Source organism: Dermacentor silvarum, chromosome 1 (assembly GCF_013339745.2).
Source record: "Dermacentor silvarum isolate Dsil-2018 chromosome 1, BIME_Dsil_1.4, whole genome shotgun sequence".
In the NCBI taxonomy this organism is placed as follows: Eukaryota; Metazoa; Arthropoda; class Arachnida; order Ixodida; family Ixodidae; genus Dermacentor; species Dermacentor silvarum.
In genome coordinates, this window is record NC_051154.1 from 281763466 (window position 1) to 281790022 (window position 26557).

Sequence of the window (26557 nt, forward strand, 5' to 3'; positions counted from 1 at the left end):
CCGAACGCGCACGTGTCTTCTCAGGTCACCCATGTTGTGAAGCCCCTTGCCGCAGTGCGGGCAGTGTAGCGGGTACTGGCGGTCGTGGACGACCTGTTTGTGTCGTTTGGCAGTGCCGCGCTGTGTGAACCTCATCCTGCACTCAGAGCAGGCGTACGGCTTCTCACCCCTGTGGATCAGCAGGTGTCTGTTGACATCAGACTTCTTTGAGAACCTTTTTCTACACTCGGGGCAGATGTGATGTCGAGCGCCCCTGGACGAGTGCTGCAGCCTACGGTGAGTCGCCATGCTGGACGCCTGCGTGAAGCACTGGCCGCTGTCTGGGCACTCTTACGGCATCTCCCCCGTGTGGACCACCATGTGGCTGTTGAGATATCCTCGCCGGTTGAAGCCCCTGTCGCAGACGTGGCACACGAATGGCCGGTAGCCCGCGTGTATCCTCCCGTGCCTGGTGACATCGCCCCTACGAAGGCGGGGATGAAAAAGAAAGTGAACAGTGCTGCATTTTGATGCTGGCAGTAGACTTATCCTGCCACACATGTTTTCTGAGTTTTATTAGAAGTTAAAGTGTCACGTCGGCTAAACTAATATGCAAAGGAGCCAGTTTTCATACTAAAGATGTGACACTGCAGTCATATCAAAGATTGAAATTGTCGATATATGGAACGCTCCGAAAGCTTGTGCATGCTCGAATATCGCTTGTAGCTTTCCGAAGCACTAGTGCTCATGTCCAAGCCATAATGTCACCATTGTTGAATATCTATGCGCATAGTTTCCAACCTCGTTCCCTTGCAGGCTGCAACGACTGTGCACGTTGCCGACACTTGAGCACTGATTTCATCCGTAAGCGTCTTCCTACGCTTTGAAATTCCAGAATACTTGATGAAGAATGCTAGAACCCAAGCCAGGGGCGTAGCCAGAAATTTTTTTCGGGGGGGGGGGGGGTCACCGGCCCGACTGGAGGGGGGAAGGGTGGGGGGGGGGCAAGCTTCTGCTTTCCTCTGCGTCACGTGATCGATAATAAATATCGGTAGTTTAAGCAGACTCTATACATGGATATCAAAGACATGGGACCGCCCCCACCCCCCTCGCGTGTGCGTGTGCTTGTGAAGAAATTAAGTAACAAGTAAAGTAAGCTCAGTAAAATACAGTAAGTACGACAGGTACAGTGGGCGTTTGGAGCAACGGTCTCTCATCGCGCCAATGAATGGACCAGAATTCGAAAACGCATCATTGAGACGACCCGTCCGATCGGAGAAGACATCATTAATTGTTAATTTCCGTTAAGCGTCGATGGCGTCGTCCTCGTCGGGGCGAAGTGCGTTTCACAAGTCAAGGACGGATATACACGTGAAAATTCACGTGTGACCAGGCTATACCTACTCCCATAGCAATAGCTTGTTCGCTGCGTCTTTGCGCTAGAAAACCTAAATACGCGCAAAAACGCCTAAGGCTTTTTTTTTCGAAGCTTTCGTCGCCCTGCTCCCTCATACGAGAGGGTTGCATTTCCTGCGGCAACTGCATGGGCCGCTGTGTCTTCCACTGTGTGCGAGCGTGCAGCCGTCATTTGCCTTTACGTCAACAGATTCAGAATTGTACAGAATATTTCACCGCACAGCATAGATATGGCATGTGTACGCATTTTAAGTAGTGCGTGCAACTCATTTCTGCTTCACTTACGCCGGTGCCAACAGGAAGCGGCCTTGTACCTCACAGAATCTCGACTGATTGGTGTTCTAGTGATGCAGGAATGAACTCCGGTCTCGTTCAGTGCATAGTGCACATAATCAATTTCTCAGGACGCGTGAACTCCGACGAGAACTGTCAGCGCCTGCAACAAGAGTTTACTTACGCTGTACTGCGCACAGCAGTAATCCATGCTTGTCGGCTGTCTGTTTCGTGTATTCTGTTGCGAGTCGGTGGAATTTCACTGCTGTCATCAACCCCTTCGTGTGTACATTGCTGGTTTCGGATTCCACAACAAAACAGCAACTACCAGCCTTCCGTAATTGCTGGTTTGGGATTCAAGAACACAACAGTAATTACCAGCCTTCCGTATGGGCGCAATCGCAAACAAGAGACGTTTCGCGCGCAGATTAAGGGCCCATTCACACTTGCGACTAGGCGAGGTCGCGTGACCAAGTTGGTCGCGAAGCGACCAGTCCCAAGTAGTCGCAAATGGTCGCTTTTCTCGAAATGCGACCGTTTCGGGCCAGTCGCTCACTGCTCGATTTTTCAGTCGCGCGACCGCAGTCGCAGAACAGCTGAACCAATCAGATGCGAAGGAACAGGACGTCCGTATACGCTGACGCTTATTTTACGCGGCGATAACATTTCAAGCAGATGTGAACGGCATATCGTGATACATTTCGGTTTAGCGACTCGTCGGTCGCATTTGTAAGTGTGAACATCGTTCGTCTTGAGTTGTTTTCTGGTCGCCAGTCGCAATTGGTCGCGCGACCTCACCTAGTCGCAAGTGTGAATGGGCCCTAAGGCTACGTTCACACTTGGGAAGCGGCAAGCGGGCGGAAAGGCCAAAGCGGCCGGAAAACCTTTTCCGCGCTTGTCCAAGTTGCTCACATTTGTTTTGCTACCACCGCGGCCGCCGCTGCCGCTTTCATCCACATCCATCTAGTCTGCGTACGTTTGTCGGCGTGGTGGCGCTAATTATCGCATTATTTCGAGCGGTATGTTCATTCATTGACCCACGTACCGTCATCAAAAGTGATCATTTTACGCAACTTCGCGTGTCATCTGTGACCTTCGGTAAATTCCTCGTTGGCGTTCCGTAATTCTCCTCACACGGGCGCGGTAGCACTGAGTCACAGGTTGGTGCCTAGGCGTGAGAATATTTCTTTAATAGCTTTTATTTACAAGTTGTAATAACATTTCATCATTTCGTATTGTCGGCGCCTCCAGGACACCAAAGGGGCAACGGGAACACAACAGCTAAAACCCGGCCTGGCCGTTGTGTTGGGGCTCGCCAAAGCCTGCGCGTCCTACGTGAGACCTACGCTCCCAATCTATCGTCGCGACGAGAAAAGCACCCCGCGACTTCTGCAACATACCGTACACGTGCGAGGAGAATTATGGAGCGCCAACGAGGAATCTGCCTAACTATTGTCTGCCATGGAAGTGGAAGAAGAAATGCGTTTATACTTCTACCTACTTGTTTTCTAGAAATTGACAATGAATAAACGGAAGACGCGGACACCTCGGAAACGGCAGTGGTGGGTTCGCCTGGCTTTGCAAAAGCGCGAGAAGTTGGGTCACGCCAAGGCTTCGTTGCCGCACCTCCGGTCGCGCGACCTTCGGTATCGCGAGTACTGCTGACAGTACGTTTGAGTACCACTCTTGTCGTAGAGCAAGGGGTGGTTCTTGATCGCGTCGATCAGCATTGCAGCCTACATTTTTGGTGCCACGTTCAATTTTACGACCGGTTGTTTACATGCTAGTGTAGCTTCCAGTCAAGAAGAACGACTTTCCGCCGCGTGTCCGCTTCGCCATGGCGAAAAAATCGGTGCGAGACCGGTTTGGCTTGCCGCCTGTTCTTCTGCCTGTTTTGCCGCCTATAGGCGGGCGGATTTTTGCAAGATTTTGCCGCTTCCGACAGCTTCGAGACCAAGTGTGAACGTAGCCTAAGATCCTGCGCGAGCGCGGCCTAACCGCGGCACCTGAAGGGAAGCGGCGGAAATGTATACCGGAGATTTCGACCACCTGGGGTCTTCAACGCACACCTAAATCTAAGTAAACGGGCCTCGAGCGTTTTCACCTTCATCTAAAATGCGGCTGCCGCATTTGTTGCTTCATTTGTTGCGCATTTGTTGCTTCAGAATGCGGCCGCCACATTCTCGCCCAAAACCTCAGAGTGTCAAAGCCTTGACAAATACCGTGACAGTTTTTTCATTATGCAGACTTAATTCGCTGTAAAACCAACCCAAACGGAAGCGCCCAGGAATGAAATTGTGATAGTAGCACCGGTTTTTGAATTATGTCAGCGCGAAGCGACGAGAACACAGGGTGGGTAAGTAGGGGGGGGGGGTTGAACCCCCCCCCCCCTGGCTACGCCCCTAGCTGACCCAAGCATATATAACATTTGTGCATTCTAAACTTACGATAGTGCAAACAAAGGAATATTATTTCTCATCAGCCAGCGAAAAGCCGCACTAACAACCAACAGGAAACACCAGCAATCTCAAGTGCCTGCCACATCTTCGCTCACCTTCTGTTGCTGGAGTAAGGGCAGTGGGCGCATTGGTGCTTTCCTTGGAGTATGTGCATGTGCTTGAGTCACCGGTGGTTGTCCAGCAGTTGCTTCACGGTGAACTGATCGCCGCATTCCGCGCAGGAGAAGACCTCACGTGGTACAGCGGCGTCCAATTCGGCCGCTTAAGACAGAGAAACGAAGAAACAAACACTGTGAATCACGATAACCGAGGTACATTTTGAAATTTATGTATATCTTTCTTTTGTTCATTTCTTTCTTTAGAAAAGTCCTCTTACGAAGATAAAAAATGCGAGGACAGATAAGCACTTCTTAAGAGTGGTCAGTGCGAATGCATTAATGTCCAATTGAAAGCCGCTGAGCGGTCCTTCGAGTTATGAACTCCTCGCGGGCAAGCGAGCGCGTTGAGACGTTTGGCCAACGTCTCCTAGGCAGCACAAGGCTGGTACACTTCGATCCGATACGTCATGTTACCTCGCCCGAATGCCACGGAGTCTAATGGGGACAATCCCGAGTAAGCCACAGCGATTTTGGCATCATCGCTTTCGTCACGCCGGTCTTGGCTATGGAAATTTCGGTCCAGTAGCATGGTGTCATAAAGCAGACTACACAGGCTTGCTATCTAGGAAGCACTGGCTTAGCCCAGTGGGTAAGACACTCGGCTTCAGAGCATGGGCGTGGCGTGGGGTCGTAGGCTCGAACTTCACTACCGCCAACGTTTTTCCTGTAGAATTTATTCTATATTTATACACTAATTTATTTATATTGATTACCGAGGGAAAGTTAGAACGCAGACGAGAGCTTGCGGAGACAAGGAACGTACACGCGGACAACACAGGTTTCCGTTGCATTATCCCGCCCGAGGTCTTAGAAACAACTTCGTTGGATGCTATGTTAGGTTCTCTGAAACTTTGACAATTAAGCTTGTGCCCTAAAATGCATATTTTAAATCTTGCCTTTTTAAACTTAGCTAAGTAGCTGAAAATAACCCTTTAAAAAACCTCTTTGAAAAAAATTCTCATGACCAATAAGACCACAATGTCGTTGGTCTCATTAGCCTAAAAAGAACAAGTTTCTGTAAAGGTTTGGTTCAAGTTACGTGAAACAGCCCGTATACAAACGAACGACTACGCACCTTGGTCTTGTGCCCCTGCGTTGCCGATGAGACCCAGCTGCTTGGCGAAATCGTCACCGTACCACACGAACAGCTCTTCTGCGGCGTTCACCACTTTGCACGTGCGGTAGTATACGGCTCCCTGGCGCACGAACGCCGCCAGGTTCTGCTGACTCTGCTTTGGAGCACAGTTAACGTAGCGCATCCAGTTGGCACGGTCCAACGGGCGGCCGTCCACCAGGAACACTCGACCATTCTGGCGGATCGGGAACAGGCCACAACGCACGAGTGCTCTAAATCTGGCACTGATCAACTTTCAGCTGACGGCGCTGCCTAAGACACCGCACAAAGGGACGAGACACGACACTGTATTAGACCCTTCCTTCTGTCTTGTTGAGTTATACGTAGTGTATCATTACACTCGTTGCACTAGTATCTATCGGGTGCCTGTGATTGTTTCGGCACGCTGACACGCGTGATCACACATAACACGCACCTGCCAGGTGTAGCCGTTTGCTGCGCTGCTGTCCACCTTGACGCCCTCGTACGGCCCAAGGCACAACCTCTTGGGCAGCCACTTCAAAGTAAACAGGCCGTACTGGGAGCCTTTGATGGTTGAACGGCGCACAGACAACCCATCGGGCACGGCATTATTTGCGCGCTTTGGGTCACCCAGAGGAACCTGCAATAGATATACATAGGAAATATTTCCTAGGTCGTGGGTTTACTGTATACAATAAGTCTATCGTCTGGTCACAGCTGCTTCCTGGCAGGACTTTGTTGGCTCTGCTTCGCAGTGCCGATTCAACCGGCACATCCCGGCCATATATCCTCGAATTAAGATATAATTTCCAACTATTTGTTTCACGACATATTTGCGACGAGATATAGTGGTGCAGCTCCACAATTAAGGGACTTGCCGCGTGTAAAGCATTAAACGTCGCACCGTCGAGTCACAAAAGTTACCCGCCGAGCGCGGGATGATTAGTAATGGACCTGCAGTGACGAGAACAAAATGTAGTTCTCCCAGAAACCTGACCTTCACAGGGGACCGTAGGACACGTACTTGACAAAACAAAAAGAAGCTTTTGCGATACCCTTGCCCTTCGTCATTGAAACAGGAGTACTCCAAATGTTTGTGTATATCACTTCGCCAGTGAACTGAAGTCAAGCTGTTTCGACAAAAACACAGTGTCAGGAGTTACAAAGAAAAAAAAGGCTAAGTGTCGATGCTAAAGAAGACAAGTTGGAAGTGCACCCGGCCACAAAATATTACCGACCGTCAAATCTGAGAAACATCTGAATATCTCCGCCGCATCACAACGCAGCCTGGTATTGGCATTTCGGGACTTGACTAGATTATGCTAACAACACTGCCGTACACAGTTTTACTGGCTACTCGTACAGGCTGCTCGGAAATTGAAGGTTTTCTGAGATGCCGTGGTCCGTAAACTTTTGTGGCCGGGTGTACAAGGCGGTTAGTATGATTCGATGACTGAATGGTCGGTTATATCATAATCTCAGTTTTATGTTCATTATTCACTCATTTCATGCTTTATTCTAATTGTATTTGATGTAGAATTACTACCAGCTTCTCTTTGCGTCGGCACGAGATGGACCCTTTCTTGTGTTTATGTTTTTTGGTTATGAGTCCAGGTGCGCCGATCCCGGAGATAGGGCAATCTATGGTGCAGTGTGGTAATTTTCGAACACATTGGCACTGAATGCACACGTACCGTTAATTTTACTTACTTGGCAACTAATTCTCGCTTCATGTGGGTACCGGCGAAGCCGCCTTCCTGACACCATTGCCTCGCCCGAGCCCACGCTCATTCCAAGCAAACTTGCCCCATTTTACAAAGGTATGCCGTACGGTGGCTTTTCGTCAGCATCTTTATATCTTCGGCGGTACACCCTTTACAGGGGTAAAATGAAAGGTAGCTATTCACGAATCTATTGGCGCTAACATTACCTACTCTACGACTGATTCTCCCCTATAGAAGTTATGGTCTTGTTAAGTCCTATATTATTGCGATAGCAATTGTATGGACACTTCAACCGGATTTCTGCCGTCACCGATGCCGTGAGGTTCCCTATAAGTAAAATCTTCGCCGCGTGCCGTATATGCCCGAGCGGAAGCGTGCGGGGACCCGCGCTGTCACGGAGAGCGAACGCACTCAATCTCCCACGCGCAAGCAAGGAAGCGGGAAGCCAGCGCCAGAGGGAGCGGGGGGAGGGGGGGGGGGGCATTTCTACTCTGCCAACAACCGCGCTCGTCGCTCGCCCGCACCGTCTCTTATCTCCACACGGCTCTGACCTTGATGCGCCGTGCATTCGCCACTCAGTTTCCGTTGAAGTGATAGACCGCACGTACCTTCGCCCGCTGCGGCGTATGCGCTTGCTGCCAGCGTTTTGACAGTCGTTGTCTGCAGTCTTTCAGTGTGATCTGTTCATGTTTGTTTGTGCGCGCTCACACCACGCTTGTTCATTCAGTTAGTAATAGTCGGGCCACATTTTCCAACGCACGCTACACATGCAATGCTGCCAGGATAGGCAGTGCAGCTCTACAGGTGTGTCCCTTCGCACGAGCTGCCCACGGGAAGCGCTTCTCATCAACACCACCGTTTGACACGCGCCTTCTCGTGGTCATCGAGTCTCTCTTCATGTCGGTCTACTTATGCCGCAGCATACCTGCTTACTTAATCAGCTCATGTTTACTACAACTCATATTGCTACGAAAGCCGCTCGCCTTACTTCGTATGACATAGCTGTGTTGCTATCGCATTCATTGCTTCGCCCTTAGGGCGAAACTGGGACATTTTTTAGAGATATTGCAACTCGCTACCATGCTATGTACACACAGAAGGATCATTTTTTCTCTCTCTTTTCTTCTGGAAGTGATTACAAGATAACCAGATCCCGGATGCGTAAACCACATGTGAAGTCAACTAAGGCGACCTTGTCTTCGAGATTGTGCACAGTAGAGCACTGCACGGGCTCGGGCTTACCCAAAAGCCCGGGCCCGGCCCGGCCCAGCCCGTGGGCCGTATCGGGCCGGGTAGTGCAGTTTTTCCACGGGCTCGGGCCGGGCTCGGGCACGGCATGTGCTTGTTGACCTGGGCCCGGGCCGGGCTCGGGTATATTGACGCGGGCCCGGGCCGGCCTCGGACTTTCTGGTGGTGTGCATGTAACGTGCAGCGAGTTATCCTGCGCGTCTCGACTTTGAAAAACCTGTTGCCCCGGCGCAACTGGAAGCTAGCAGTGCTACTCCTGTGTACTTCCCTTTTCTTCTTCCGTCGTATTTTGCGCTGTTTGAACAGAATGTAAAAGTTCAGAAAGACCGAAGTGGCTTCAAACCAAAGGATGCCATTGTATTCCTTACCTAAATCAATGTAATTAATGATTTCAGCGCGGTGTAAGCGCGTTCGCAACTCGCTGATTCTTTATAGGCGAATTGGTAAAACGATGAGCGGTAAGATTCGTCACGCGGCTGAAATATGGCACTGCGTCCATCCATGATTGCACGCATGTTCTCAACCGGTCGCTTAGCAGCAGCGAATTACGCTGCATCATGGAGGAACGAGAAGCTTTCTTTCTCCATTTACTCCATCCATGCGCTGTGCTCACGACCGGTCGTGGCTGCGCTTCGGCTATGGTGTACTAGAATACGGTTGAGTGGGACGAGCGCCTGCGGCGGCACATGCTCTGCAGTGAGGCGCCCGACGTGGAAAAATACTGTGGCGGCGCAGCGATAGAAGTAGATTGGGCCGCATCAAGGTCGCGCCGTTGGAAACTGCTGGTGATACTGCTCGCAGGGACATTCGTACTACTTTGCGCGCTGGTATTTGCGTTCAGACCGCTCAAGGGGTGTTCATAATTGCATATGGCATGTATTTATGCCTTATGAATAAATTCCTTTCATTCGCTTCTTTATTTTATTTTTTTTAATGCCGTTCGGTGGTCTTTTTCGGTCTCGGGCTGGGTTAGGCCGGTTTCGAGCCCGTCCGGGCCGGGCTCGGGCCTAAGGTAAAGGGGTAGCGGGCCGGGCCTGGCGGGTAACGTAGACTATTTCCGCTCCCGGGCCGGGCTCGGGTCTCGCCATAAAACTTTTGGTCGGGCTCGGGCGGGCACCCCAACGTAAAAACGGGCCCGGGCCGGGCCCGGGCTGAAAAAATTGGCCCGTGCAGTGCTCTAGTGCACAGTACGCCGGGAGGCGTTTCCACAGTTACTGCAAACGACCACGACGTTGCCTCTCAAGGAGGCATAATTATAATGCCTATTCGGTGCAGTGAAAGCAAAAGAAAAAAATTCAAGCGGCACTTAGTTATCCCTACGTGGATGAATCCGAAAACATCGCGGCACGTCAGCAGAAGCGCTGCGACGTCCAGTGACGCCACTGGCGAAGTCACATGACTCGAGCTGCCCCGTCAGCAGAACCGCCGCGACGTCACGTGACCCATGGTGTTCCTCACAAGGTGCGCACGACGCAAGGTCGTGGGTTCTACTACCACCAAAGGGCGAGGGTGCGACTACCCCCCCCCCAAGAAAAAGGGGTCGTGGGTTCGAGTTTGTTAATTACCTCAACCTTAACGTACTGTGTCTTAATTAACCTTGCCTAAATGAACTCCAAAAGTCGTGGGTTCAACTCCAACAAACGGTCGTGCGTTCGAGTTCGTTAATTAACTCTACCTGAATTACCTGCGTCCTAATTAACTTCGCCTTAAGAAACCCCAAAGGTCGCGGGTTCGACTCCCACCAATGGTCGAGGGTTCGTAGACTTTTTGGACCATCGTGTGGTCACGCCAACGCCAGATTTTCCACCTCATGAGCCGTATAACGCTTTCGCATTAAACTTTGTATCCCGTGAGTTTTACGGAGTGATGTCCAGGAGTGTACGCGACATGCTCCTAAACGTCATGATCATGCATGCAACGGAATGGTCTTGTCGCAGGTGTCATCATCATCATCAGCCTATATTTATGTCCACTGCAGGACAAAGGCCTCTCCCTGCGATCTCCAATTACCCCTGTCTTGCGCTAGCCTATTCCAACTTGCGCCTGAAAATTTCATAACTTCATCATCCCACCTGGTTTTATGCCGTCCTCGACTGCGCTTCCCTTATCTTGGTATCCATTCTGTAACCCTAATGGTCCACCAGTTATCCATCCTACGCATTACATGGCCTGCCCAGCTCTATTTCTTTCGCTTCATGTCAACTAGAATATCCGCTATCCCCGTTTGTTCTCTGATCCACACCGCTCTCTTCCTGTCTTTTAATGTTACTCCTAAGATTTTTCGTTACATCGCTCTTTGTGCGGTCCTTAACTTGTTCTCCAGCTTGTTTGTTAGCCTCCAAGTTTGTGCGCCATATGTTAGCACCGGTAGAATGCAATGATTGTACACTTTTCTTTTCAGCGACAGTGGTAAGCTCCCAGTCAGGATTTGGCAATGCCTACCATATCCACTCCAACCCAATTTTATTCTTCTGTAAATTTCTTTCTCATGATCAGGGTCCCCTGTGAGTAATTGACCAAGATAAACGTACTTCTTTACAGACTCTGGAGGCTGACTGGCGATCCTGAATTCTTGTTTCCTTGCCAGGCTATTGAACATTATCTTTGTCTTCTGCATATTCATCTTGAAACCAATTCTTACACTTTCTCGATTAAGGTCCTCAATCATTTGCTATAATTCGTCTCCATTGTTGTTGAATAGGACAATGTCCTCTGCAAACCGAAGGTTGCTGAGATATTCACCGTTGATCCTCACTCCTAAGCCTTCCCAGTCTAAGAGCTTGAATACTTATACTAAGCATGCAGTGAATAGCATTGGAGAGATTGTGTGTCCTTGTCTGACCCCTTTCTTGATAGGTAACTTTCTACTTTTCCTGTGGAGAACCAAGGTAGCTGTGGAATCCTTGTATAAATAATATTTGCTAAGATATTCACGTATGGCTTCTGTACTCCTTGATTACGCAACGCTTCTATGACCGCTAGTATCTCTACTGAATCAAATGCCTTTTCATTATATATGAAAGCCATATAAAGAGGTTGATTGTACTCCGCAAATTTCTCGATTACCTGATTGATGACATGGATATGGTCCATCATAGAATATCCCTTCCTGGAGCCAGCCTGTTCTCTTGGTTGGCTGAAGTCAAGTGTTGACCTGATTCTATTGGAAATTATCTTGGTGAATATTTTATACAATACTGAAAGCAAGCTAATGGGTCTGTAATTCTTCAATTCTTTAACGTCTCCCTTCTTATGGATAAGTACAATGTTGGCGTTCTTCCAGCTCACTGGTACACTTGAAGTTCTGAGGCATTGCGTATAAAGGGCCGCAAGCTTTTCAAGCATGATATCTCCTCTATCTTTGATTAAATCTGCTGTTAGTCCATCTTCTCCCGCAGCTTTTCCCCTGGTCATGTTCTTCAAGGCCCTTCAATCTTCATCGCTAGTTATAGAAGGAGCCTCTGTATCCGGTTCATCACTATTTCGAATGAAAGTAGCTTGGCTGTTTTGGGCATTGTACAGGTCACTATAGAATTATTCCGCTGCTTTTACTATGTCATCGAACTTGCTGATGATATTACAATGCTTATCTTTCAGTGCATACATCTTGCCTTGTCCTAAGCCAAGCTTTCTTCTTATTTCATGCTGCGTCCATATTTTATGGCTTCCTCAATCTTTCCCACGTTATAATTTCGAATATCCCTTACTTCCTTCTTGTTGATCAGTTTTGACAGTTCAGGGAATTCTATCTGATCTCTTGAGTTGGACACTTTCATGTTTTGTCGCTTCTTTGTTAGGTCCTTTGTTTCTTGGGAGAGCTTACCTACTGGTTGCCTTGGTGCCTTATCTCCCACTTCAATTGCTGCTTCTGAGATCAGCCTAGTTATGGTTTCATTCATTACCTCTATGTTATCTTCATCTTCCGGTTCTAAAGCTGCATATTTGTTTGCGAGCACCAGCCTGAATTGGTCTGCTTTTACCCTTACTGCGTCTAGGTTGGCTTGTTTCCTCTTGACTAATTTCACTCTTTCTCTTCAAATTGAGAGATATCCTAGACCTCACTAACCTATTGTCGCAGGTGTATTCATGTCTAAAAGGAATTTTGCGATGAATCTACAAGCGCGCCGCTCACCTTAAGTGGATGATGACGTGTACAAAACAATCAGTACGATTGAGTAAACCGCACTCCTAGTAGCATCGTGTCACAGTAAAGTAAAACGCAGGGCATCCATATGATTGGTGTCAGTGGTTGTGTTAATGGTCGACCTTTGATATACTGAATTGTATTCTGAAGTTTTACGTGCCAAAACCACGATCTGATTATGAGGCACGCCGTAGTGGGGGACTCCGGACTAGTTTTGACCACCTGGAGATCTAACAGGCCCCCAATGCACGGGACACAGGCGTTTTTTCATTTCGCCCCCATCGAAATGGAGCCGGCGCGGCCGGGATTTAATCCCGCGACCTGGTGCTTAGCTGCAAAACGCCATAGACGCTAAGCCACCACGGTGGGCAACCGTTGATAAACTGCGTTGCAGTATGTGGAATTCCGCATCGTACATCACTTGCACCAACTTCATAACCCCGTTCAGAACGGCGACATTGCCGGGAAGGCCTTGGTGGCAATGGAAACATATTAGGCTGCATCACGACTCTGGTTGTACCATGAGATATTCCTTGTAGAGAGCAAGAGTTGTGTTTGAAAATACAAGAACTCGAGTACATGTCATTACTAAAGCAGTTACAGTTCCACCAAACAACAGCGCGAGCTGTGGCTCATCACATATGCTTAGAGCCTTTATAGACATTCAGCACTCTTAAAAGCTATAATGAGCTTTCTTCTAGTCTTGAGGAATTCTAAAGTAATCTGAAAAAAAAAAGAAATAGAGGCACCCGACAAGTTCAGCGCAGCAGCACGGAGAGAGGAACAATGATGCGTCAGGTTGTCAGGTTGAGTGAAGCATCAAAATATATGAAGTATCCTCCCTCAAACATTACGTGATTTTACCGCAGCCGTGGCTTCGTGGTTGAAAGACCTCTGTTCCATACGGGGAGTCGTAAGTTCAAAACCAAAGCTGCTGCGTCCCCGGCTATCCACGGGTATAAAACTGGGTACGAGCGCATATATACCCAGCACGGCACTCTTCTTGTAATCGAGAGTTCGACGGAAGCCGGTCTGGTAGGGATGAAACACCACGAAGAAGCACGTCCACCTACCAACTAGACCAAAATAGTCCAAAATACACCGGCCAAAAGTTTTATTTGGTCGGTGTACGTCTTTCTTTGGCACTCGCCTTGAAACTCACGGGGAAACTCGTCAGCAACCGTGGTTCACGCGTCAAGGAAGATTGTACCGCCCGTATGAACACACAGGCGCCCAACTCTCGTGATAAGTAACAAGATTATAATAACACCAGGGCGCTTCACTTACCGGAGTGTCCTTCACTTGCGTTAGCGGTCCATGGACGGGACAGTCTCCCGGGTAGTCCATCTTGCAGTTACCATAAACTGAGAGTGGGAGAGTTCACAGCCCTGTTGAGTTACAACTACAGCTAAGAAATCGTGACATATATTTGTGCTGGCTAAATGGTTCTATATTTGCCAAAATGCTTGCACAGTTTATAAGCATTCGTGACAGCCCAAAAGGGTGCGTCGATCAAATGTGGTATATTACGTCTTGTGTGTGTCCGCGCGAGTCGCGAATAACGTTGCTTGCCTACTTGGCTGCCATGGCACCTTATACACAAAGAATGAATGTTAGGATGTTCACTCATATTTAGACCGTAGCCCACCACTGTCATTGGTTAAGAAGAAATTGGCTGAAACTAGCAGATCGCTTATTGGTTAAAACTCCAGAATCCCACAATCAGGAAAAGAAAATACGTTCTTAGACTGAAGAATGAAGGCCAAACACTCACTTTTATAAAGTTTTGCTCCCAACCAGGGTACCTATGATGTCATGATGACGTCATTGTGCATTTTCCTAATATGGCTGCTCTCTTCTCAGGAAAGTTCCAAGAAATTGCCAGACTCACTCACTTCTTGCTTACATTTGTATTCAGTGCAATAATTTTTTTTCTGTATTGGTAGACAACTACTGTCGAGCAAACGCTATAAAAATCTGTTACGTCTCGATGAGCTGGTACGCGAAATGCAAGGCGCCGTCGCACCCTGTTCCGCATTTTTTTTTTCAACCTCTACTCAGATTTCGACCATGAAAGGAAGTGCACTTACGCCCGTATGTATTCAAACTTGGCTAATTTATATTTAACGTTCGCCTGAAGTTCACAGTTGCAGTTGGCGGTGCAACGAGAAATTTCTAAGCCTGTATAGAGCAACTCTCCTCTTTGTTGCAGATTTAAAATGTCTCGCGCATTTAGTTTGAGTGAGTAAATAAAGGTAAGCTGAAGAAAACTGCAAGTTCAGAAATGACGTGTGTGTCTGTAATTCTGCCACTGAGCTGCATGCAAAAAAAAGAAAAAAAACGTGGCCAGCTTGCACTAGTGGTGCAAAGCTGGAGTGAACAGCGGAGCTGGTGATCCGACGTAGCTTCTTCCAGGTTTTTCTAGGTTTGGCTTAGTTTTGCTAGGAAATGCTAAGTGCTGCTAGGCACGGTATTCCGAATAGGCTCGTCGCCGACGCGCAGATTCTCGCTTGGCCGCGGGACGCGCTTCGAGATGAGCGGCTTCTTCGGGTGTCCCGATCTTCTTTGGTCGTCCCATGTCAAAGCTACATGTACTCGCCACAGAGTCAACGAAAGTTGTGCCGCCATCGCGGCGGCTCCGCGCTTTATCTCCCCGGTGACGTCATGGCCAAGCTGCGCCTCCAGACTTGCCGGGGCGTGGCTGGTCGAAACCTGCCGAGCCACCGCCAGATGCGCCTGCTGCAGTCACGTACACCGCGCGCGTCAATGCAATTTGGCGCGGGGACACCCCCCTGCCAATAGACTGGAAAACGGCTCTCGTAACCTTTATTCCTAAAGCAGGCAAACCAATTGACACAGATAACCTCCGCCCCATCTCTCTCACCTCCTGTGTGGGCAAACTAATGGAGACAATGGTGCGGGACCGGCTATCTGCATATCTTGAACACACAAATGTGTTTGCGGACACCATGTTCGGATTTCGCCCACACAGATCCGCGCAGGATGTCCTCCTGCAACTCAATCGGGAAGTCCTTGACCCCTCGAATGCCCCTCTAATGACCGAGCAGTACTCGCCTTGGATCTTAAGGGGGCATTCGACAACGTAACACATGAGATCATACTCACTCACCTAAATCAGACCGACTGTGGCCTCAACACATTCCGATACATACGCCAATTTCTCACGGATCGACATTCCTACTTCCGCATTCAAGACAGAGAGCACGGTCCTTATCTACTCGGTACGCGGGGAACCCCCCAGGGCGCGGTACTTTCCCCACTACTTTACAATCTGGCCATGATGCACCTGCTGGCCCAGCTGGGTGGTGTCGCCGGCGTACAGCACGCCCTGTACGCCGATGACATCACCCTGTGGGCCACGCAGGGCAGCATAGCGGACATTCAAACCAGCCTGCAAACAGCGGCGACGATAGTAGACCACTACGCTCGCCGCTGCGGTCTTCAATGTTCCCCTAAAAAATCAGAATTTGTGCACCTGCGACCCTCGCCGAAGTGCACAACCAAAATCTCTCTGTCTCTTGACAGTGGTCCCATACACGAAGCTGAAGAGATCCGGGTACTCGGACTCTACATCCACAGACACAGACGGCCAGATACTACATTGGCCAAACTCCGTAAGGTGGTGGACCAGGTGGGCCGCATGGTCCACCGGGTTTCCAACAAACGTGGGGGGTTATGAAGTAAGGATGCCTTGCGGCTGGCAAACGCCTTCGTGACCAGTCGAATTCTCTATTCGACTCCTTACCTTCACCTACGGAAACAAGAGGAGGAGGCCCTTGAGGTCATCCTCCGCAAAATTGTTAAGCGTGCCCTGGACCTCCCCGTCACCACGTCCAACAGCCGTCTTATGGCCCTTGGGGTGGTGCACACTTTCCGGGAGCTCCGGGAAGCGCACCTCACAAACCAATACACATGCCTGTCGCAAACGGAGTCAGGTCGCCACCTTCTTGCTCGACTCCATATCCAACACACCATTCCCATGGATGATAGGTTTCGCATCCCAGAACTGTGGAGACGCGCCCTCCACGTGCGACCTGTTCCAAATAACATGTCACATGAAGATCATAATGGCCGGCGCCTGGCGCGCGCGGAGGCTCTAGCCCGACATTATGGCAACAAAATAGGTGTCTACTACGTGGATGCATCCGGTCCTCACCACGGGGGATGGTACACGGCGGCGGTAGTTCACAACAGCAACACAGTTAACGGCCTCACCTTTAGAGCCCGCAATGCAACACACGCGGAAGAAGTCGCCATCGCTCTCGCGGCCTCACATTCCGATTCGAAATACATAATCACCGACTCGCGAGGGGCCTGTCGGAACGTCGAACAAGGCTGGACCCCATCTCTGGCCTATCATATTTACAAAAATTGCATACGGGATACGGACCCCGCACACCGTTACCTTATATGGTGCCCTGCTCATCAGGGGTTAGCAGGAAACGAGGCAGCAGACGCAGCCGCCCGCGCGCTCTCTCACCGGGCTGTTTTCTCCTCCCCACCCGATCAGGAACCCGATTTTAATCCGGCCTATACCTTTAAAGATATTACAATCTACTTTCAAGATAGTCATCGCCTTTACCCCCGCCCATGTAAAGGCCTTAGGAAAGAGGATGAGCGGCTCTTTCTCCGCCTTCTAACCAACACTTTGCTGTGCCCGGCAGTTCTAAAACATTTTGATCCCTCCTTTAGTGGCAACTGCCCACACTTTAGTGCGGTGTCTTCAGACACCTATCACATGGTGTGGGCCTGCCCCTCCAACCCGGCCATCCCCCCATCCCCAACCCAACCCGGGAAGACTGGGAGGCGATCCTGCTCGGCTGCCACGACTTACAGGCCCAAGAAGCCTTAGTTGGGCGCGCCCGGGCGGCGGCTACCGCCACTGGGGTCCCGAACTAGGGACCTCCACCCAGTATTTGTAAGGACCAGTCCCTTACGGGCTGGTCCAAGCATATTGCAAAATAAATGTTTTCACCACCACCACCACCGCGCGCGTTCGGCGCGAACACGGGGAATAGGGGAAACGCGGGCGACTTCGGCAGCAGCTCTGCGCGTTGCCTCGTTGGTGCTGCTACAATTCATTTTATTGCGATAGCAGTTATATGGACACTCCAAAGCAGATTTCAGCCGTCGGCGTCACCGTCGTCGTCGCAGTGAGGTTCCGTATGACGTCAACGGCGATGCAATCGTCGCCGCACTCCGGACGCTGTATCTGCGAGTGAAAGGGCGTGAGGGACGCGCGCTTTCACGGGGAGGGAACGCACGTCGCAGAGCAAACGCGCGTTCTGCGCCGTGCTCCCTGAAGGGCTGCAGAACTAAGCGTCTCTTACCTCCTTTCCATATATACAGAGCAAACGCAACTTTTCCGTCGCGCGAAAGGCTGTGGGGGGACGGGGGGGGAGGCGACGTTTAGCTGCGGCACCAAATACGTATTGATATAAAAACGCCACGCGCGTTCGGTGCGAACGCGGGCAAAACGCCGACGGCGTCGACAACAGTTCTGCGCGTTGCTGGTGCTGCTGCATGTCCAAGTTTATACAGCTGATAAAACTACTATCCTTACTCCGTATAGCTCTCTACTAATTTGCTATCGCAATTGGTGCTTCGCCTTTCGGGTGAAACTGTGACAATTTTTTTTCTCTCTCTCGCTCTCACACTTGCCGGGGCGTGGCTGGTCGAAACCTGCCCAGCCACCGCCAGAGGCGCCTGCTGCAATCACGTAGACCGCGTGCGTTCGGCGCGAACGCGGGGAATCGGGGAAACGCGGGTGGCGTTGCCAGCAACTCTGCGCGTTGCCTCGTTGGTGCTGCTACAATTTTTTTTTCTCTCTCGCTCTCATTTTCTTTTTCCCTCTCCCGAGCACTGTGCGTGCCGCGCGTATGCTCTCCATCCCTCTCCTTAATGTCCCATGTCAACGCAACATGTGCACGGCACGGAGAGGGGGCGAAGCACACGCCGCTCCCCGAGGATGTTGCTAGTCAACGCCGTGACGTCATAGCTCGGCGAGGTTTTGCGGCTCGCGGCACAACTTACGGCCGGCTGAAACAGCTTCGCTGTTAAAAAAAATTTCGCAGTTTCACCCGAGAGGCTATGCATCAATTGCGATAGCAAATTAGTAGAGAGCTATACAGAGCAAAAATAGTAGTTTTATCAGCTATATAAGCTTGGACATACAGCAGCACCAGCAACGCGCAGAATTGTTGTCGACGCCGTAGGCGTTTTGCCCACGTTCGCACCGAACGCGCGCGGCGTTGGTGACTGTTGCCGGTGCCTCTGGCGGCGACTCGGAGGGTTTCGACGAGATCTTAACGGGACGCTCGTCGAGCAGTGTCGGAAGTGTTTACCACCTTCTCACCTCGCAACATTTTTATATAAATACGCATTTTGTGCCACAGCTAAATGTCGCCTCCCCTCACTCCCGCCCCCCTCCCCCCGGCCTTGAGGCGACGGAAGTCGCGTTTGCTCTCCGCCGTGCGTTCGCTCCCCGTGAAAGCGCGCGTCCCTCATGCACTTTCGCTCGCACATACAGCATACGGCGCGCGGCGACGATTTCATCGCCATTGGACTCTATACGGAACCTCACGGCGACGGTGATGACGACGCGGACGGCACAAATCCGCTTGGAGTGTCCATAATTGATATTGCAACAAAACACACTCGCGGGCGTGAAAGAGACAGACACAACGCGCGCGCGCGCGCGTGCGTGTGTGTGTTATGTGTGTGTTCTCAAAAATATTTTCTATGGCAGAAACCATCCCATGATGAGTGCAGTCGATGGTAATGCGTGTATAATTGAATCGATATAGTCAAAACATTTTTTAAGCTACATACTGAGACGTTGCCTGTGAAAACTCGAATGGCGGACAACGGATTGTTCGCGCCAATAGGTATAGACTGCCGGTTGTGCAGGCAGCCCGAGTCAATCGAACATGTATTCATCGACTGCTGGGACGCTTTCCTCTTCTGGAACGTGCTCCAGTGGACGCCAACAAAATACCTACTGTTCTCCCCCTCGTCCTCCACAACAGACCTCCAGTTATATAGGCGGAGAAAAGCTGCGTGGAAAAAGCTTCTACACAACCAGCGAGCGACAAAATGGAACGATTACAAATGCATAGCGGCCGCCTTTTAACGTACAATTTCTAAAGCGAAGGGCGATCATAACATCAGGCATTTTGATTTCTTCTTCCAAACACGCAACAGTGGGGCATTGTTCCGCTTTCTGAGACCACGGAAGATGATTCAACCATCAATTAATTCTGACTTACTTGTTCTCACGCCGAGTGAAATTACTGAGTTCTTGGAACACATTGGCGAAGGGCTTGAGAGACGCTTTTCATCTTACCTCCCTTGTCAGCCTTTATTGCTTGGCTCTGTGGACGATTTCTAGGAAGTGTCATTACCGGAATTGGCCTCACTGGTTGTAAGTTTCCCCGCTGCTACCCCAGGTCCGGATGGGGTGACCACCGTAATGATAAAATGTTGTATAAGGAGTATCCTGATGACTTATTGGTTCTTATTAATCATTCTGTAGATAGGACTTGGATACCATTTAAGCGGAAACTCGCGAGAGTAATATTTTTGCTCAAAAATCAAGGTAGCGGATATACACCGGACAATATTCGGACTATTTCATTAACGTCAAACCTTGTTAAGCAAATCGAAAGAATATTACACGTCCCAATCATGAAGTTCATGAACACCAGAGAACTGCTGAGCCCTTTCCAAATTGGTTTTAGACCAGGCTTGTTGGTGTGCGCACGCAGACATAGAGAGCCGAATTCATCTGGCACGGCATCACAGGCAATGTGCTGCGCTGGTCATGCTAGGTGTCGCCAACGCTGATGACTAGAGGCCGGATATTTAGGCATTAAAAAGAGCGTTTTAGGAGCCAAAAATAGGCAGGCCAAACAACGTTTTAGGCCTCCAACGTCGAAAATATAGACACAATAAACTTTTACATAAATGCAAATAATTTCATACGAAGACGTGCGCGGTCTATATTTACGATAGGAAAACAGGAAATGTTATTGCCTACGATGGCACAAAAGCGCCAACAGTTGAACATAGCCCTGCAATTGTCCCATAGAACTGCTGAACTATTGACGCTCAATTGATTTAATTCGATAAGCACACTACTCATATTCTTGTTCAATGGCCACTGTACTCGAGCGCCATATATAGTGAAACATGCGTGAAAAAGAATACTTGAAAGCTGGGAATACTGATTAAAAAAAGAGATACTTTATGTCTGCCTGATGCAATTAAATTAAGACACAACAAAAACAGACAAATAAGAAATAGAAGAGAGACTACGATTTATTATGAAATTAGCATGTTCTTACATGAGGACTGTTAGCTACAACTCTTGGCAATTTTCTCATATACAATGACATTATATGAATTGTACAGGCAAGATGTCCCAACACTGCCAAATACACTTCCGCCCATTTGAAGTGCACATGTTTGAAGAAATCTGTTTGGAGAGCACGCGGAATAGCCTAAGAATCACTGTGAACATTGTGGAAACAATATCAAACTATCACAATCTCCAGATTTTTGGATTCAAAATTTTGCCTCTTGGCACTGAGAATGATCTCATACGCTGAGAAGGAACGCCCGACGGCGGTGAACACCTTAAAAACTAAATTACAAACAAAGCAAAAGCCGCCTGAACATAACATTTGTCTTTCTTCTTTTGCTCTTCACTCTCCTTTCCCTTGGCGGCTCTCTGCGGTTTCGCATTCGCCAACCGCTCGCGCAATGTCAGCGCGGCGGTGTATGCTGGCCGGCGCGTCCCATTTCAATGCTGCTAGCAGTTGTTTTCCGGGAGTTGGTTGAACTAGATGACTATATTGAACCCCATAGAGTTCCGAACAGTCAATGTTGCCCGGTAACATGAATAACGGTCTCTACGTGCACTCGAAAGCGAAACTTGAGGCTAAATAGCGTTCATATAGGCGCCGATATTGAAAATAGGCATTTATAGGCATTTAGGCAGAAACGCCAAAATAGGCGTTTATAGGAACTATAAAAACACTATAAAAGCCCTTCTTAACCTCTAATTCATGCTCATATATCAAAGTGAGGTGATAGGAGCGCAAGGAACAAAAAAGGCATTTGCCTAACATCCGGTCTCTACTGATGACAGTGTCGACCATTTCATATTATTGCGATAGCAATTATATGGACACTCAAAAGCAGATTTCTGCCGTCGGCGTCGCCGTCGCCGTCGGCGTCGCCGTCGCCGTCGCCGTCGCCGTGAGGTTCCGTATGACGTCATTTGGAGATGAAATCGTCGCCGCGCGCCGAACGCTGTATGTGCGAGTGAAAGGGCGCGAGGGGCGCGTCTTTCACGGGGAGTGAACGCACGGCGGAGAACAAACGCGCGTTCTGCGCCGTGCTCGCTTAAGGGCTGCAGAAGTAGGCGTCTCTTTTCTCCTTTACAATCACCATATATGTAGAGCAAACGCGCCTTCTTCGGACGCGCGAGAGGCCGTGGGGGAGGGGGAGGGAAGGGAGGCGACGTTTAGCTGCGGCACCAAGTGCCTATTTATATCAGAGGCTCCAGCAACAGTCACCAACGCCGCACGCATTTTGAGCTAACGCGCGCAAAACGCCGATGGCGTCGACAACAGTTCTGCGTGTTGTTGCTACCAAAGCCGCTCACCTTACTTCGTATGACATTGCTGTGTTGCTATCGCATTCATTGCTTCGCCCTTAGGGCGAAACTGTGACATTTTTGTTGGAGAGAATGAAGGCACTAGATCTTCCCGAATACTTTATAAGATGGGCAGTCGAGTTCTTGAGGGGGAGAGAATTCTTCTTTGTTTGGAATGGTTTCACTTCTAGAAGATTTAGACAGACCCGGGGTTTGCCTCAAGCGGCCGTTTTGTCACCCCTGTTTTTCAGTGTATTACTTAGTAATATTCCTTGTCATGCTGACGTAAACATACACGTCTATGCAGATGATAGTGCATTTTTTGCCTCTGCAGACGACATTCAGTGCTTTTACAGATTATTGCAAGGTTACGTTACCACACTTGAACAATGGCTCGAAGGAATTCACCTATCTCTCAACGTTAACAAGAGTGCTGTACTGGTCTTTCCGATAAGGAGTCCAGTGTATCTATCTCTTTGTGACTAGAATGAATTCATCCCTCAAATTGAACAAACTAAGTACCTTGGGTTGATTTATGACAGCGAACTCAATTGGCTACCGCATATTGATCATGTTGCTGCAAAAGGGGGCCGTGCTCTTGGAATATTACGACAGCTGAGCAATAATCGGTCGGGAATGCGAAGAGACACGCTACTAATGAGATGCAGCATGCATGTAAGGCCAATATTAGAATTTGGGTGTGTTCTCTTCTCTGGAAGCCGGTACCACTTACAAAATTCGTCCCTTTGTTCTAATAGAACGGCATTCGTTCCGCCTTCGCCTTGGCCTCCCCACATTGGTATCGAACGATACCAATGTGGGAAAGCTACTGGAAGCGCGAGTGCCTTCGCTAGTGGATAGCTTTCGACTATATTAACAGTCCAAACCTTTCTACGACTGCATGGATCACATTTTAGAAGACACCAGACAGTGTTTATTAGTCAGCGCACTTGATTTTTACAGCGTAAGCTGTTATGGGCTCATTCCAATAGCCGTTTCTGGTCGCGATGATGCCACCGCTGCTCCGTAACCGCTATAGATATTGCCAGAAATACGAAAAGAAGTACCCGCTCTCCGCCGGGATCAAACCCAAGCCCGCTGCGTGGGAGTCGGATACTTTACCACTGAGCCACGCAAGCGCTTGCTATCAGGCAGAAGAAAAATTCCCTTTATACGCGCCCTATAGGCCGGCGCGCAGGCGCAGACGACCCGAGCCTCCGCCAGTATGGTGGCGCCATCTAGTTAACGTGCCTGCAACCGCCGCGTGCGACGAGATGCGATTTAGACGCGATGTGATTCAGACGAGGCGCGCAATCAACGCTATCCCGATGTTAGATGTGCGCCAGGTATTCTGGGTACCTCTTTGGTACACGTTATGGCGTCTCCTCGCAAGGTACGAACCGCTGCTGAAGAAGCGAATTGTCGAGCTACGTGCGCGGCTACAACCACGCATCATCGGGCTCAGCAGACTGCTGTGCAGAGAGCATTACAAGTCGTAGCTCGCCGTCAACGCCGGCGGACAGTTCAGATCGTTCTCGTCAAAATCAAGGCGAAGACACTTTGCCGCGAAGACCTTGTTGTGGGTGGTGCCAAAATTGGAGCTACTCTTGCGCCGCTCAACCAGCTTACGCTGTGACTGCGCTGCGTGTGCCGCGCAGGCCTGTGACTTTTTTTAATGTCTATTGGCCCCGTTTTCATACGCCACAAGTGGTTCTTATGCACGCACTATACTCGAGCCCTTGAATGTTAAACTATAAAATGCCAACAAATTTTTCCAACAAATTTTTCTCTATAAAATGCCAACAAATTTTGCGTGCGAACTTGGGGAAACTAAAGCTGAATGCCAGACTTGGGCCGCACTCCCTCATACAGGACTAGAAGGACACGCGGGCATCAGTGAGCGCTGATTTTCTCTCCGAGGCAGAGAAGGATGCTGCATTCGTCGACAGTATTATTGCTGAAGACGAAACATGGTGTTTTCAATACGATCCTCAAACAAAGAGGCAGAGCGCCGAATGGTGGTCCACAAGCTCTCCGGCGTCGAGAAAGGTGCGGCGACAGAAGACCAAAACAAAGACGATGCTGATAGTTTTTTTCGATGCTAGAGGTGTCATACACCACGAGTTCGTACGTCCCACAAGGGCAGACGGTGAATCAGGAGTTTTATATCCGCGTGCTCCAACACATGCGTGATGCACTGTGACACCGTCGCCCTGACTTATGGGCATCTGGACAAAAGAGCCATCTACACGATAACGCAAGGCCGCACATTGCTCTCAGCGTGACAAAATTTTTCGCCAAGCACAGCATTACTGTACTTCCCCATCCGCCATACTCGCCTGACCTCTCCCCATGTGATTTTTCCTGTTTCCTCGTGTGAAGGGAGCCCTAAAAGGTCGCTGGATGGAGAGCGTGGAGGCCATTCAAGACGCCACGACAAAGGAACTGACAGCCCTGCCAAAAGCAGCGTTTTCCAACTGTTTCCAAGATCTCAAGAAGCGTTGGAAGCTGTGTATATAGACTGCAAGGGAGACTATTTCGAAGGGGTACTGCAAATGATTTCAATGTTAAACGTATTTTTTAATGGACTCAGTCTCGGAACATTACGGACAAAGGTTGTATATCGCATATCTTTGCTACAGAACACCAGCGTCTCAGATTCGTATTCACGGAATAAACATCGATGTGGCACTGCGCGCTACCAAAATGTTGACAGTCGTGGGTTCGAGCCCCTTAACTCTATTATATAAGTTCAATAAGGCACCCTAACCCACGACCTTTTTTGATGGCACCATGTGCATGTTAGCACCATGAATTTCGGTGCCATTGAATTTAGGTGCCATAACGCCGGGTGTCGTATTTTTCGACCCATGAGCCATTTAAGGCTTTCGCCATAATAGGGATGCTCTCTGCATATCCGAACGAGAGCGCGAGCTCGGCACCAGGTTCTGTATACACCTTTCCACCGTTTACATGTATACAATTTGTAGCAGCAGCTTCTTTTCGTAATGTTGCGATCTGGCGAAGAAGGAATATCCTGCATCATGTGCCCTCACGTGCTCTTGCAACAGCCCAGCGTGAATTACGGTGACGTCCGAGAAATACAGCTCTGGTTGGAAATGCGGTTGCTGCAGGCGCATGTGTGTTGGTAATGCGCCGGGCCTGTGCGCACGTCACACGTGGGCGTATAGATCACTATGCAGCAATCTGTATTGTATAGTCCAACATGCGGTAATCCACAGAACGTATCATTTATTCGCGAGTTCATTGCATTGCATATGTCTGATGCACTTGTCGGATTCTCATTAAATATGTGTGCTTAAATCCTTGCATATTCTACACATTTTTTTCTTTCCTCCACTTGCCTCCGCCAATGGGACATGCATCATTGCAAGTAATTAATTAAATAAAGTCGCAGTTTCATCCGAAAGGCGAAGCGTTGATAGCCATATCAATGTATTACACGACTATAGTAATGTTCGTAGTCTTATTAGCCGCGTAAACTACAGTAAACGATCGCTTACCTATTAAATTATAACACACGATGCCAATTAAGCACGCAGAAGCAAGCATTAACAGATCTCACTCGAGGACCCCGAACACTCGTTGTGACAACGCTGGCATAATGAAGAGAACCAGCAGCGGGGAGCGAACAATTCGTGCTTTCTCTCGCTTCAATGCGTCTGCAAAACTTGTGACTGTGCGACCTCCAACTTTTAACGGGGCCTATTGCTCCCGGGCATATGCTCCCGGGAAGACAGCGCACATGAAGCGACCGGCCACCTATGGTATAGCAGTGTTATGCACCTGAAGCTGATTACCTCCTAGATAGGGCGCGTTGGTCACGATGCGCTCAGCCGCGTGGACAGCCATGCGGAGCCACGTCAGGCCTAGAGGAGACATGTGTCGCATGCCGCCCCCTTCCCCACCACGAGCTTTATCACGTGACCACGTGTTCGACTTCTGCCCTACACGTTCGCTCACGTGACATCCAGCGTTGGGCAGGCGGGATGACGGCGCGCATCATCTCACCGTTTTTCTCGACGCGCCCTCTCCTGCTTTCCCTCGCACACAAGGCATATGGCGTGGGACGCCATCTTACCTCATTTTGACTTTAGAGAGGTTTAGCTTGTCAGGTAATTGGGTAAAGGCGGGCGGACCGGGCGGCATATTTGGAATATCCAGTAGGTATATGCATGGCAACCGCAGAGCCACGCTATTGACTTACACGCCTGCGGGACGCTGTGATGTCACTCCTAGCAACGGCGCCAAGCGACTACTCTCGTTCTCGGTGCTTTATCGCCTGGCTCTTCTTCCCCAGCGCCACGGCTGTGCCACGGCCGCTCGATCGAGAGGCCGTGGCTGTGCCAACGTGTTG

General features: G+C 49.6%; 1 protein-coding gene across 1 annotated transcript; it reads right to left on the reverse strand.

The window, feature by feature from the left end:
- Positions 1-330: 330 nt before the first annotated feature.
- LOC119440935 (histone-lysine N-methyltransferase PRDM7-like) lies at positions 331-26091 on the reverse strand. The gene is made up of 6 exons (XM_049661073.1): positions 26001-26091; positions 13785-13861; positions 5830-6021; positions 5361-5595; positions 4295-4388; positions 331-463 (listed from the first exon to the last, which is right to left on the reverse strand). The coding sequence occupies exons 1-6, from the start codon at positions 26089-26091 to the stop codon at positions 331-333; spliced, it is 822 nt and encodes a 273-aa protein (XP_049517030.1).
- Between the last annotated feature and the right edge of the window lie 466 nt (positions 26092-26557).